Source organism: Callorhinus ursinus, unplaced genomic scaffold (genome assembly GCF_003265705.2).
Source record: "Callorhinus ursinus isolate GAN/ISIS: 27379988/994484 unplaced genomic scaffold, GSC_fseal_2.0 scaffold42, whole genome shotgun sequence".
Lineage (NCBI taxonomy): Eukaryota > Metazoa > Chordata > Mammalia > Carnivora > Otariidae > Callorhinus > Callorhinus ursinus.
The window spans coordinates 3824442-3838026 of record NW_027397104.1 but is presented as its reverse complement, the minus strand read 5'-3'; the positions used below and the strand labels follow the sequence as shown (position 1 = coordinate 3838026).

Genomic DNA, 13585 nt, shown 5'->3' with positions numbered 1-13585 from the left:
AAACAAATCAACCTAGATCTGACAACATATGAGTACTGGATCATAGGTGGAATGACATGCTTTTCAACCTAGAGTTTCTAAATAACCTCTTAAAATGCCTCAGTCTTCTCTAAATGTGTGTGGAATTGCTGTTCTTATATTTGCTTATTGCAACATTTCATTCTGTTGCATACTCACATAAGATTAGATTAAGTATACTGTGTAAGGAAAAAAAACTACCACGTGACTACTTTTCTATCCTGTTTTTCAAGTTAAGAATGGCCAGAAAAAGGTAATCACTCATATTTCTTTAGCTTATCCAATTTTTACTTATTGTTAAATAATTCAAAGAGTTGCAAATTGTACAATATTTGTGAAGAAACAGACAACACATATCTCAAAGTAAACTTTATTAAAGTTACTTTTCCAGAAAATATATTCAGTAAATACAGTAATACAGCAACAAACTTGGCCTCATACGCCTTTGAAATTTTAAAGTAATCTTCAATGATGTTGATCAGGAAATTCTTTCATTGGTGGAATTACTTCTCCAGTCTCCAGAATTGTATCACCCTAAAAAAACAAAGATGCATTAGTAGAAAAATCTCTGTCTGCAATGATGATAGTTCCACTTGATCAGATCTCACGTGGAAAATCTAGTTCAGTTCTGGCATTCACATTTTGAAAGGGACTTAGACAAAGTAGAAGCTGTCTAAAGATGAGCAATATTCAGAATCTAAAGGTATAAGTGAAGGAAGTATAAGGGGAAGTTTCACTCAAACAAAATGTCCAGAAAGGGCATGAAAGTGGTTTTCATAAAGTGATAAAAAGATAATGTTTATTTTGCATGGCCCCAAGAAATAGGAAAAGCCCTAAAAAAAGTTACAGGGAAACATCTTCAGTCCAATATCAAGAGGTAATGTACTCCCAGCAACTGAATGTGTTAGGCAACGTTTACCACTTGGCTCAGATGTGAGAGACAGAATGCAAACTTTGGGTAGCTGATTTAGGTTATCTTTTCAAACCTAGATACAATATGTGTGGTGGAAAGGGCATGGGCTTTGGAGCCAGAACCAAGAGGTGAGAATCCTAGAACCTTCACTAAGAAGCTGTTATTATTTTAGGCAAATTACTTAGCTTTAGTTTCATCTTTGTGTTTAAGATAGCAGATTTTGTGAGCCTAACAGTCCATGAATGACTGGGTAAAGTAGAATTATCCCCATCCCCACACTTGCCATTCCCTGACCCCAATAGTGTTCAGGACTATCATCTGATGAAGAAATAAGCTTTTATTATGTTTAAGCCATTATACATTTGGGGGGTAATTCGTTACTCAGTTGGCATTACCATAACATATTAGTACCACTCTATAAAGTGGTACTAATGCTGCTGTAATAAAAATCGAACCAATGGCACTGGCTTAACAGTGGAGACAAGGTAACTGGCGTTGGAGTCTAAAAGATGGGGCAGTAGTAACTTGGAAACAGTGTCTAATGCATTGAGGTTCTAGGAGAAGTAGCTGAAAAAAAAATTGTATCTGTTTGACTACTACTAGCTGCCTTGGGAATGTACTTTAAGAAACATAAGCTCAGGTAGGAAGAGGCTGATTTAAGAGGAGAAATAAAAATGGAAAGAATAAGAAAATGCAGGACCTTACAGTATTGGAAAATCACGTTGCTTCTGGTTCTCTAAATACTAAGAGTTAACAACGAAGAGATCCTGAGATACAGAAGCCCAATATAACTCAGAGGGACTCTGTCCCATGGTAAAGATCAGACTTATCTTGAGCCAGTTTTTCTAATGTCTTTCACCTAACTGCCACGGAGTTAGAGGCAGTTGCTTGAGTACAAAGAAATGAGAGAACATGGTAACTACACAAAGCATAGATGCATATAGGGCTGACTAGAAGCAAAAAGACTCCCATCAAGTATTTTTCTTTCCTAACTACCAACTGTTGTGGAAAATAGATGGTCAAAGAAACCAAACATATATGCAACAAAAGCCTGTGAATGTCTGAGCTTAAAACAACCTCTGGCACTCGGGCGCCCAGGTGGCTCAGTCATTAAGCGTCTGCCTCTGGCTCAGGTCACGATCCCAGGGTCCTGGGATCGAGCCCCGCGTCAGGCTCCCTGCTCGGCGGGAAGCCTGCTTCTCCCTCTCCCACACCCCCTGCTTGTTTTCCCTCTCTCACTGTGTCTCTCTCTCTCTCAAAAAATAAATAAAATCTTTTTAAAAAAATAAAAATTAAAAAAATAAAAAACAACCTCTGGCACTCAACCTATGAGAAGGAGGCAAATTTTAAAGGCTATACAACCCTAAGAGGGGCATGCTTCCCATACCCATTTTAGAAGTGGTCTAGGTTGAAAATGGAAAAGAACAAAAACAAAAAAACCCAAAAACTCTGGACAAAGCCAGGGGCCAGGAAGAACAATGAACAAAGGTATTCCAGAAAACAAAATCAGTGCCCATGCAGGTCGCTTACTGCACACGGGGGTTAGGAATCTTTATATCTGACCACTGGGATTTAAGAATTGCCAAGAACTAATAACTGAATTCCACCACTGAGCAATGGGTGTGTTTGGGGGTGGTTTGGGGGAGAAAAGGCATGTAGTTAACTGGCCTTCTTAATTCACTGATCCTCAGATCCCAAGAGAAGTCACATCATTGTACAGCAGCCACACTACTGTACAATATCTGGAGGTCCAACATTTGGGGCTGGTTGCAGTGAAGGATGGGACTCTGGGATTTATCCCTAGGGAAGGAACTGTGTTATATGTGTTGGGAGAAGGAAGCAAAGAGCTATCTGGTAATTAGAAGGATGGACTGTGGCACAGACTCCAGGCATGGTAGGCTGGGAAATATAAAAAAGCACATAGATATGTGGGACAATGACAATGAGTTCTGGCCAACAGGATCTGAAGAGAAGTGATGTAAGCTAGTTCCAAGCTTAGACCTTAAAATCCTCCCGAGATGTCCATCCCCCTCTTTCTCTTAACATGATCTTTGGAAGCCTCATATTCCAGATGGTGTAACTGTAAGATTGTGGAGAATGCCTGATTTATATCAGTCTATGATATCAATAAGAAACAGACCTTTGTTTTGTTAAGCCACTGAGGCCTGAGGGTTTGTTACTGCCTATCCTCTTCTAATATATGTACAAATGAGCATTCTTCAGGTCCTCACAGGGGAAGCTTCTTAAAGGGTCAATGTCACAGAAACAGAACCACAGTGGCAAAAAAGTAAAATAAAATACAGAACTAGGCGAAATGCTATGGAATCACCATGGTCTTCTAAAGAGAGCCTCACCCTTCTTTTCCTTTGAACAGCAATGGCAAAATAAAGTGATAAACAAATATGTCAATGGAAGATTAAATAAATTACCCAACTGGTGAAACCAGTAACATAATTTCCTATTCTGAGACTACGTAGGCCCTGACACACATTAATTATACACAACAAAATAACAGAAGAAATCTCCTCTTTCCTAAAGCTGAGTTTCAACTGAAGGATTAGTTAATTTTGGTGGTTCACCCTTAAATTCCCTTCTGTTGCAGACGATTATGGATTATTGTGACTATGTCATTTGATTGAAGCAAGAACCAACACTGAGTTCTGTTTTTTAAAATTACAGAACTTAGAGATTGATGGTAGTTCATTATCTATGACTAGAAATAGGACAAGAACATAATCTGCATTTTGCTATGCTTTAAACAATAACCTTACAAAACGAGTAAAAATACCAACTGATGACTAAGTAATCTTTTAATGCTCTAAAGACTCAATTTTAAATTAGGATAATAGCTCTCAGTCACACTACAAAACTTAAAGTACACATTAACAGGATTTTAAATTCACAGGTGGAGAGGTTAAGGTCAAACTGCCATAAGAAATGGCAGTTTGGAATTATTAACAGGAATTCAGTTGCTGTTACTATGCTCAAGTGTCTGCTCAGGCTAGTGCCCTAAGTCCTTAACCCTAGATGAAACAGGGTACCAGTGAAAAACTGATGGTTTCTTCAATTCACTTTAGGACTACAAAGGTTATACAAGTTTTACAGCCAGCTTCAAAAGAAGTATGCCCACCTCCCATTTTCAACTGTAGCTGCTGCCTCACAAAATTTCCTAATTTTTTTTTATAAGAATATACAAAACGCACTTACAATGACAGTGAGGAGAAAGGAGCACTATAATGATCACTTAGGGAGGTAAAGGAGGGAGAAAACTAATAAAAGAAAAATCACATATATTAAGACTTACTGGGAATATTCTGGGCTTCCTTTCAACAATGGCATATGGTTTTGCCTGCAATAAAAGTAATGCTCTTTAATTATGGTTTTAGAGTTTCTTCTAAAATAAAATAGATCATATCCCAAATTTTTAACTAAGCCCCAAACTTTCACCAAATTCCAGACTGAAACATGTAACTCAAGATCTTTACTTGGCTATCTCTACTAGTCACCTCAAACTTAACCAGGTCCAACTTATAACATCCCCCAGCCCCAAATGGTTCCCTACTGTAGCAAATAGCACTTTCATTCTCTTAGTTACAAAGGCCAAAAACCTTGATTCCTCAGCAGATCCTGTTGTTCCTTCTTGAGATTGTATCATGAATCCAACCGTTTCTCACCACCTAGTACTACTACCCTTGTTCAAGCCTCTATCCTTTTTTTTTTTTTTTTTTACCTGTTAGTGTCCTGGCATCCACACATGCCTTCTTAGTCTATTCTCCACACAGCAGAGGTGAGTGATTCTTTTAACATGGACCACTCCTCTACTCAAAGTTTCATAACTCTTAGAGCAAAGGCCAACGTCCTTGCTATGATCTCTAAGACCCTACACAATCTGGCCCTTGGCCACCTCTCTGATCTTCTCTCTTTCCCTCTCTCTATTGTAGCCACAGTGGTTCCTTCACTATTAGTCTAATCAGTTGGGCCAGCTTGGGCCTCAGGGCCCTTATATGTAATGGTTCCTCTACCTGAAATGCTCTTATAGATATCTGCTTGATCCATATCATCATTTCATTTATGTTTCTCTTCAAACAGCCCTTCTCCAGAGAGACCTAGTCTTTTACCTTGTTTAGTTTTCCTTCCATAGATTATCACTTCCTGTAACACTACATGCCTCTTCATTTACTGCCAGTCTCCAAGACTAAAATAAACACCTCATGAGAGCAGAGCCTCAATCTGCTTTGCTTACTGCTATATCCCTGTGTTTAGAACAGTGCCTTGCACACAAGAGGTGCTAAAAATGTTTGTTAAATAAATGTATTTATTAAGCATATACATCTGCACAAGATACCACATGAACAAAATTTTATTAAAAGAGATTGGCAAGGTGGTAGAGAGGCCCAAGGCGAGGTATGGGGCAGGGCTGCTGTGCCCCCTCCAGGAGCCCCATCCTCTTTAAAAAAAAAAAAAAGAGAGAAAGAGAGAGAGATTGGCATTCTGTAAGACACGAACTGGAGCCAAAAGCAGGAGATAGAGCCAGAATACAATGTAAATACATTAAAATGTCTCTCAGTACTGGGACCAGTGGCAAGAAGACACTGAAATGTCCTTAGAAAGACTGTAAAATTCAATTGGTCAGTAAAGGTGTTAGCTGAAGCAAACTGGCTACAACATTAATGAGGATGCAGACCTACCCAAAACCAGAGAAAAAATAAGGGAGAGGCTTTGGAACCTCTATTGACACAAACCTTTAATTACATCCAACTGTGGCTTAGGAAAAATCACCTGGAAGTATGACTTCCTCAGATAAACAACTATATTAAAGTCTTGAATTGTCAAACCAGTAACTGCACCTTATTAAATCTGCTTCTCTTAGAAGGTAAGTGTCTTTTCAATCCTAGAAAAATTTAGTTAAATACAGATATAACAAAGATTAAATGTAGAGAATACATAAATGTCAAATTTAATAAGTTCTTAAAACACTGGGATGATCCATATATTGTTATTTAGAGCATTTGTGATGTTTAAGGTAATCAATCTGGCTATTAGACGTTCTAAAAGATTAGTTTTAGGATTCTAGTTACAATGCATAATTGATTTAGGCTTGTGATTTTAAGTTTAAAAAGATTTTGCTTCTTAGGGTCATTAATTTGCCCTATAAATACTTAAAAATAAAATTAAACATATAAATATAAAATGTATAAATGCAGCTTAAAACATGAGAGAATATGATTATGTTTTTAAGTGGAATTGTTTTCGGAGAGTTCAACTTGAATTAATCCAAAGATAATAAGAACAAAGGAGACTTCATATTTTACTAGATGTGTAAGTAGTTTAACAGAATTTTAAAACTGAATATAAAGAATTAGGAAAAAAGGAGGTTTTTAAAATTGAAACTAACAAAATGAATTTAAATTTATATTCCAGGTAACTGTGAACAGTTCTTTCTGCATGTAAAAACCACTCTTGGCTGTTAAAAAAACTTGCACTGACAGTAGTAATATATTTTTCTCCTCTAGAGTCTTGCATGTTAAGACAGTAAAAAAATAACAGACATATGATGATATGAAATGGCCTGTGGACTTGCAGGTGAACATAAATATAAAATTTGGTTTAAGCCTATCAACAAGAGAAACACACTATACTCTGACCCTTAGACATATAAATTATTAGCCCCTTTTAATGGTTGCAGAAAGATTTTGTTTGTTTATGAAATGAAAACACTACACTTCAATTCTAATTCCTACTAGCCTCCACTAATTTCATATTTCTAACACATAAGACAAGCCATGTCCACTTGGACATCCCCAAAACATGTTGACAGCACACGCTCCTACACAAATTGACCTTTCCAAAACCCTACTTACAACTTCCAAGGCTAGAAATTTTAGAGTCATAAATACCTCTGAATTTTGGTTTCATCCCCAACTTGAGCTATGTCTTCCTTAAATAGTCTTCTGTCTTCACTTTTCTTTTCCATTCCTGCTACCTTCATCCTAACCAGATTCTCATCAGCTAACATCTACTAAACTCCAACAGCCTCTAGCTGATCTACCTACCTGATGTCAGTACTTTACTCCCTCCAATTACCCCATCATATGAATGTTTATGTTTTCCTAAATACAGCACTTTTATCAACTCACTCACCTACTGAAAAATGGAAAGCTTTCCATTGCCTAACAGATAAGGTTCAACCTCCTCTGCCTAGCTTTCAAGACCTTCCATTAAATGGTCCCAGCCCACTGGGCCAACAGACCTGCAGTTCCAGTCACCTCCTCAGTCTTGGGTAGATATGACATGAACATTACTGACTCCTTACCTTTCCTCCTAGCTGGAATAACTTTTCTCCTCCATACTCTTACCCAAATCATAAGCATCTTCCAACTTTACTACAAACTCCAAATCATACCCATCTTCCAACTTTACTACAAACTCCAGGAATTTTATCTTGCGTATTCTTTCCAGAGCAATAAAGGAAGATGACATACTAGCCACTCCATAATTTATTGATGAACAAACATAATCTGCTTAGTGAAGAACAAAAATGATGTCAGCAGCCAGAATTTTAAAAAGACCATGCAATAAAGAAAGAACAAGTTATGTTAAAGGGAATTTTCTGAAAACACCAATTATTTATTTCACACTCCTTTCAACAAGCTAACAGAAAGCAAACCTCAATTGGATTATCTACAATTTGTTTGGGGAGTCCCTAACTTTTGTTTTATCTTGAAATAATTTTAAACTTACAGAAAGTTGCAAGAATTATAAAAATAATTTTTTTACTGAATCACTTCAGGAAAATGCAGACTGGTTTATTACTTTAGTATTTCCTACAAACAAGAACAATATTCTTAAAATAATCACAATACAGCCATCAAGATCAGGAAATTGATCTGTTTCATTACTGATACATTACTACCTTCTAGCTAAAGAACCCATTCAAATGTTACCAAGTGTCTCAATAATTGTCTGGAATTCTCAGAAAATCCCCTTACATGACTTGTTCCTCATTGTGTAGGCTCTAAAATTCTGAATGCCAATGCCATCTTTGTTCTTTTAACTAAACAGATAATGCCATTAATCAAGAATTACATTTAGTTGACATGCCTCTTTAAGTCCTCTTCAATCTAGAACAAATTTTCAGTCATTCCTTAACTTTCATGATCTTGACACTTCTGAAGCTAACAAGCCATTTACTACGCAGAAAAGTCCCTTGTTTGGTTTGTCTTATGCTTCCTTATGATTAGATTCAGGTTATGCATTTTTGGAAGGGAATAACGCAAAATTGATGCTGTTTTCTTACTGTACCTATCAAGTAGTACACAATTTCAGTTTGTCCCATTATTGGTATGTATTTAAGTATGTATTTTATGTTAATTTAGATTTCTTGATGGTGTCTACCAGGTTTCTCCACTACAATTACTGCTTTTCCCTTTGTATCAAGTATGCGAAGTTCGGTATTTTGAGATTAATTTTAGCAACTTTTGATATTCCTTGACTAAAAAAAATCTTACTTTGATGATTCTCAAGTGGTAGCTTTTCTAATTTTATCAGTCCTTGTCTATTATTTAGCAATCCATTGTACAAAAAAGCGCTGTCTCTTCTAACCATTTATTGTTTATATCCATATAGACTTGTGGATTTGCATTTTATTCAGTTGGCTATAATCTATAACTATCATTAGTTATTTTGATGCTTAAATTGTCCCGGGGGAGTCCTCTCAAGCTAACTGTGTCCTTTTGGTAGATCTCCAACATTCTTTGAACACTTCTTTACTTTCTGGCACAATAAGCTCATCATGTACTTTCCCAGCTCCAGCCCTAGAATTGGCCATTTCTCCAGAGAGCTCTGGATCCTTTCAGTGGAGAATTGGGTAAGACTAGGCTGCTAGATATGCTAATTACCATGCAGTGGCACTGCTCCCAGGTCTGTCGGTGGACAGACGTAGACTATCCACATTTACATCTATATAGAATTCTGTATCAATACATATTAAAAACCATGAGTTCATACCAATAATTCCAATTCCATTCCAGTACCACAAGGTTTTCTCTCTTTCCATGTGTGCAACTCTCTTTTCTGACAATGAGAATTCTGGGTTCTGCTATCATCGATACATGTACTTACTTGATCAGTCTTCCTATATGTAACCAATCTCCTGTCACTACCATCACACGCCAGTATAAATAACCTCACCTCATTCAGGTCCTGGTATCTTACTATAGATAGCCACCTCCATCATTGCCCCAAACCACCCTTCTTGCGGATGTCCTCCTCCCCTTGCTCAGGTTCCAATATTCTACACCAGGTTACTACCACTGCTGTTCTCCAAACAGGTATACTCACCAACTCCCCTCCACCCCAATGTCCCCCTCTCCCTGAGACCTAATATCCTCCCTGGGTACCAGAATGCCCTCTTCCATCTGTTTGGGTTATGACACTCCATGCTGGGCAGCCGCCACTGTTCTCCCTTCTATACCATTCCCTCAAATGCACTCCTTCCTCATATTGCCTTCGATCCAACACCAGACTATCCCTTGGCTTTAAAATATGGCAACTGCCTCAGTTCAATCACCACACGCAAGATCTTTCCATGACAAAGTTCAAGCTTTTGGACATCCTGGATTCTAAAGAAAGAAAATGGTGAAAAATCAGACAGAATGAAGGAAAGGGAAATGGGATGATGACAAAGACAACCTTTGTCTAATTTGAATTTATCTTGTATCTCCACTCAAAGAAAGGAGCAGAAATTCTTTGCTCCATTCCTATTTAGAACCCCAAGTTTACACTAGTATTATTAGGTCAACTTCATTCTGATCATTTAAACATTGTTTTTAGGAGAAAATGTATTTCAAGTTGTAATCAACTAATATAAAGATTAATGAAAAACTGCACTTTACTTAAGTTTCATTAAATCTTTTCCTTGACTACTTTATTCAAAGTACTTCAAAATCAGTTATAAGTGGCAGATTATTTCCACTAAATAACGCAGGGTAAGGCATGCCCACATAGGAAATAATTTTGTACAATATTAAAAATAAATTCTGAAAAATACATACTTAAAACATACTTACATTCACGTGATATTTGATATAATAATGAATAATCCAGGCAGGTATAAGTACATGAGTAAAAGCAAAGATACTGTGTCGGTATGCCTTATAAATCTGGGGGGAAAGAAACATAAACAAGATATCCCTTTTTTTTATGTTTGTGGCAGGAAAAAAAAGCATCAATGATATAATAATGTCATGATTATTTTAAAATGTCTATCTGCTACATACTTCCTTACAGTCTTTAACTAATCCCACCCATTCAAATATTTTTATTAAACATAGGACCTGTGGCACCTGGGTTAAGCATCTGTCTTCGGCTCAGGTCATGATCCCAGGGTTCTGGGACTGAGCCCTGCATCGGGCTCCCTGTTCGGCAGGGAGTCTGCTTCTCCCTCTCCTGCTCCCCCTGTTTGTGTTCCCTCTCTCGCTGTGTCTCTCTCCGTCAAATAAATAAATAACATCTTTAAAAAAAATAAACATAGGACCTGCTAGGGGATACCTACAGAGTTCAGAGCAAACGAGGTTTAAGACAAGTAACATTTTGCAAAGCTACAGTAAGGTATTCATAGATATATATAAATATTTTAAAGACTTCTAAAAATATCCTTATTATAAGTTTACTAAAGATAAACATGGCATAAATAATGAAAGAATAATTTTAATCAATTTAATTAGCATAATCAAACCTACAGAATTTTTCAGGAACAGTCAACCCCCTAATTTATCAATTTCAATACCCACAATCAATATCTAGGTATAAGGCAGACAACCTTGAGCTCTCCAAAGCTCGAAAAAGAATGTTTTACATACTGGGATAGGGGTGTTCCAAGATTACTTTGAGATGCTTTCAGGCACATTATTTTATTTTATTTTATTTATTTTTTTAAGATTTTTTTTTTTAAAGATTTTATTTATTTATTTGATAGAGAGAGAGAAACAGCATGAGAGGGGAAAGGGTCAGAGGGAGAAGCAGGCTCCCCGCTGAGCCGGGAGCCCGATGTGGGACTCGACCCCGGGACTCCGGGATCATGACCTGAGCCGAAGGCAGTCGCTTAACCAACTGAGCCACCCAGGCGCCCTATTTTTTTTAAGATTTTATTTGACAGAGAGACACAGTGAGAGAGGGAACACAAGCAGGGGAAGTGGGAGAGGGAGAAGCAGGCTTCCAGCCGAGCAGGGAGCCCGATGTGGGGCTCAATCCCAGGACCCTGGGATCATGACCTGAGCCGAAGGCAGACGCTTAACGACTGAGCCACCCAGGCGCCCCAAAGCACACTATTTTAAAAGAGAAAGGCAAAATAGAAGTGAAAATGGAACTTTTCCGTGGCAGCCAATCTGACTGAAATACAACCATCTTACCAACGATAACTAGATTCTAGGTGTTATAGTATATATGATTATGGAAGAAAAATTAACTCAAAGTAAGGAACAACAGACTAAAATACTTATTTACTTCCTTACATCACTGGCTGATGGCTGGGATGTCAACTTTCAACCAGAAGCTGCCAAAATCAACAAGTAATGTCAGGGATACAAAAGGTGAGACTAGGGTTGAATCAGAGTGTAATTTTACCACTTTAAATAAGTATCCAATACCACTTTCTCAGAAAATTTTGCACAAGACTTGGTAGCACAGTCAGGAAGTAGGTACACTTGGATCTCAGTGTGAACTCCTTCAATTCCTAGCTCTGTGACCACGGATAAATCACTCGATTTTTGTAGGTCTCATTTTCCACACATTTAAACTAAGGATTAGGAGTAGTTTCTACCTTACAGAAGTAAAGAATTAAATAAAGTAACACATGTCAAACCCTCAGCAAAATGCCAGGCAGAAAATAAGTACTCAAGTGTTACTTAATAGTATTATTACGATTATTATTAGCCAATGTCATAGGTTATTGAAAACAATTCTGAGATATAGTGTTCATCAGTTAAATTGATGTAACTTAATGACCTCAAGAAAATGTCCAGAGACCCTGAAAATAAAGGGTGATCTTAATAATATTCAATAAATGAGTGATTTTCTGTAGTGTAAAGTCTAGAAATGCACTTTTAAACTAAACTGTGTTAAAAGAACATAGTGGTAGTTCAGAAAGGTGGCTCTTGAATATAACTCATTACGGAAAGCAGCAAGACCCTATCTTTTTCATGGTGATCACATGGGGCTGTACAACCAATCAGAGACTCCCCGTGTCTTACGGTAGTTGGGTGTAGTGTTATTCTCTGTAACCTCAACCTTAAAAAAGCAGACAGGTGTCCTTAAATACTAAAATCACAGATTTTTCACTCAAGTGAATCTTTCTATCATTCTGTAAAACCTAAGCAAAGATTCGCCTCCTTCTCATCACACTTGACAGCAACAGGGTAGACTCTCCCAAAGCCATACTTGTTCCTGAACTCCAGAGCTCTCTTGGGACAAGACAGCGTCCCTTCTAAACCTAAGTCTCGGCTGAACCCGGTTCTCCCTCAGGGAACTACCGGGACTTGCGGGCCCAGTGCTGTCAGTCCTTGGTGTGACTACAATTAGCAGGCATCCAGCATCCAGGCCGGGGGTTGTGACGGGGTGTGGGCATCAGGGCGAGGGAGGCCCGTCACTCACCACGTTCTTCCACGGGGTCTGGTCCCGCAAAAAGTGATTCCAGAATCTCTCCATAGGCCATACCCGCTGCGGGGGCAGCACCGGCTCCCGGGAGCTCAGCTCCTGGTCTTTTAGCCATCGCCTTCTCAGCTGTTGGAGCTGCTGCAGCCGCAGTTTCTCGTCTGGCGTGTACCCCGACATGCTGCCGCTGGTACCAAGGCCGGACACGGCGCGTCCCTGATCAGGGTCTTGTCACTTACGCGCGCTCCCCGCTTCCGAGGCGACCTTGCGAGGACGCCCGGGAGCGGCGCGCCGTTAGGACGTCATTCAGGTCCTGCCTCCGCACCGGCTGCAATCGCCGCGTAGCGGCTGGGCTTGCGCAGTCTTCATCCGCCCAGATTAGCCGGGAGCGGGTGGGGCCGCGTTTTAGTTGTGGGAGAAGCGGGGGAAAGGGACGGAAAGAAGAAAACCGGAGAGGGCAGAGGGCTGGAGTGGTGTTCTGGGACCTGGAAGGATGAAACTATGTGATCCAGTGAATGTGATGGCCAATGCAAATTCTTCACCTCCCTCTCCCGCCTGGGTACTCGTCTTCCCATGACCTAGAGAGTGTGGAGAACGTTACTTCCAAGTTTAAATCCCAGCTGTGTCAGTGACTGATAAAGTGACCTTGGGCAGTCTCAGTCTGTTCCTTCATCTGTACTGCGGAGGCTAAAAGAGTAGCTTAATAGCTAACAATTGGACACATTCATGCTTTGTGACCCAGCAATCCCACGTCGAGGATTATATCCAAAAGATGTAGTGCTAAAAATATGAAAAGAATGTGCATGAGTATTCACTGCCGTACAATAAAAAAACTGGAAATTAGCCCCAAATTCCTCAGTAGTGGACTGGTTGAATAAATTATGGTACAATAACGCAATGAAGTGCTCTATATTACAACCGTGGAATGATCTCTATATTGTTAAGTGAAAAAAAACTAAGTGAAGTGCATATAGTATGCTACCTTTTATCCAAATAGAGAAGAGT

General features: G+C 38.8%; 2 protein-coding genes across 3 annotated transcripts in view; both read right to left on the bottom strand.

Annotated features, from left to right (window-relative positions):
• Positions 1-372: 372 nt before the first annotated feature.
• NDUFB6 (NADH:ubiquinone oxidoreductase subunit B6) lies at positions 373-12909 on the bottom strand. Of its 2 annotated transcripts, XM_025852853.2 has the most exons (4): positions 12581-12902; positions 10000-10092; positions 4236-4280; positions 373-552 (listed from the first exon to the last, which is right to left on the bottom strand). In XM_025852853.2, exons 1-4 carry the CDS (start codon positions 12758-12760, stop codon positions 484-486), a joined length of 387 nt encoding a protein of 128 aa, XP_025708638.1. In that variant the 5' UTR covers positions 12761-12902; the 3' UTR covers positions 373-483. The 2 variants fall into 2 exon arrangements, with proteins under 2 accessions (XP_025708638.1, XP_025708639.1); XM_025852854.2 differs by lacking the exon at positions 10000-10092 and having other exon boundaries at positions 12581-12909.
• Positions 12816-13585, bottom strand: part of LOC141370683 (uncharacterized) — a 266080-nt gene continuing 265310 nt past the window's right edge. The window contains exon 7 of the mRNA XM_073881469.1: positions 12816-13065. Within this exon, the coding sequence (XP_073737570.1) occupies positions 12816-13065 (250 nt within the window). The remainder of the gene's footprint in view (positions 13066-13585) is intronic.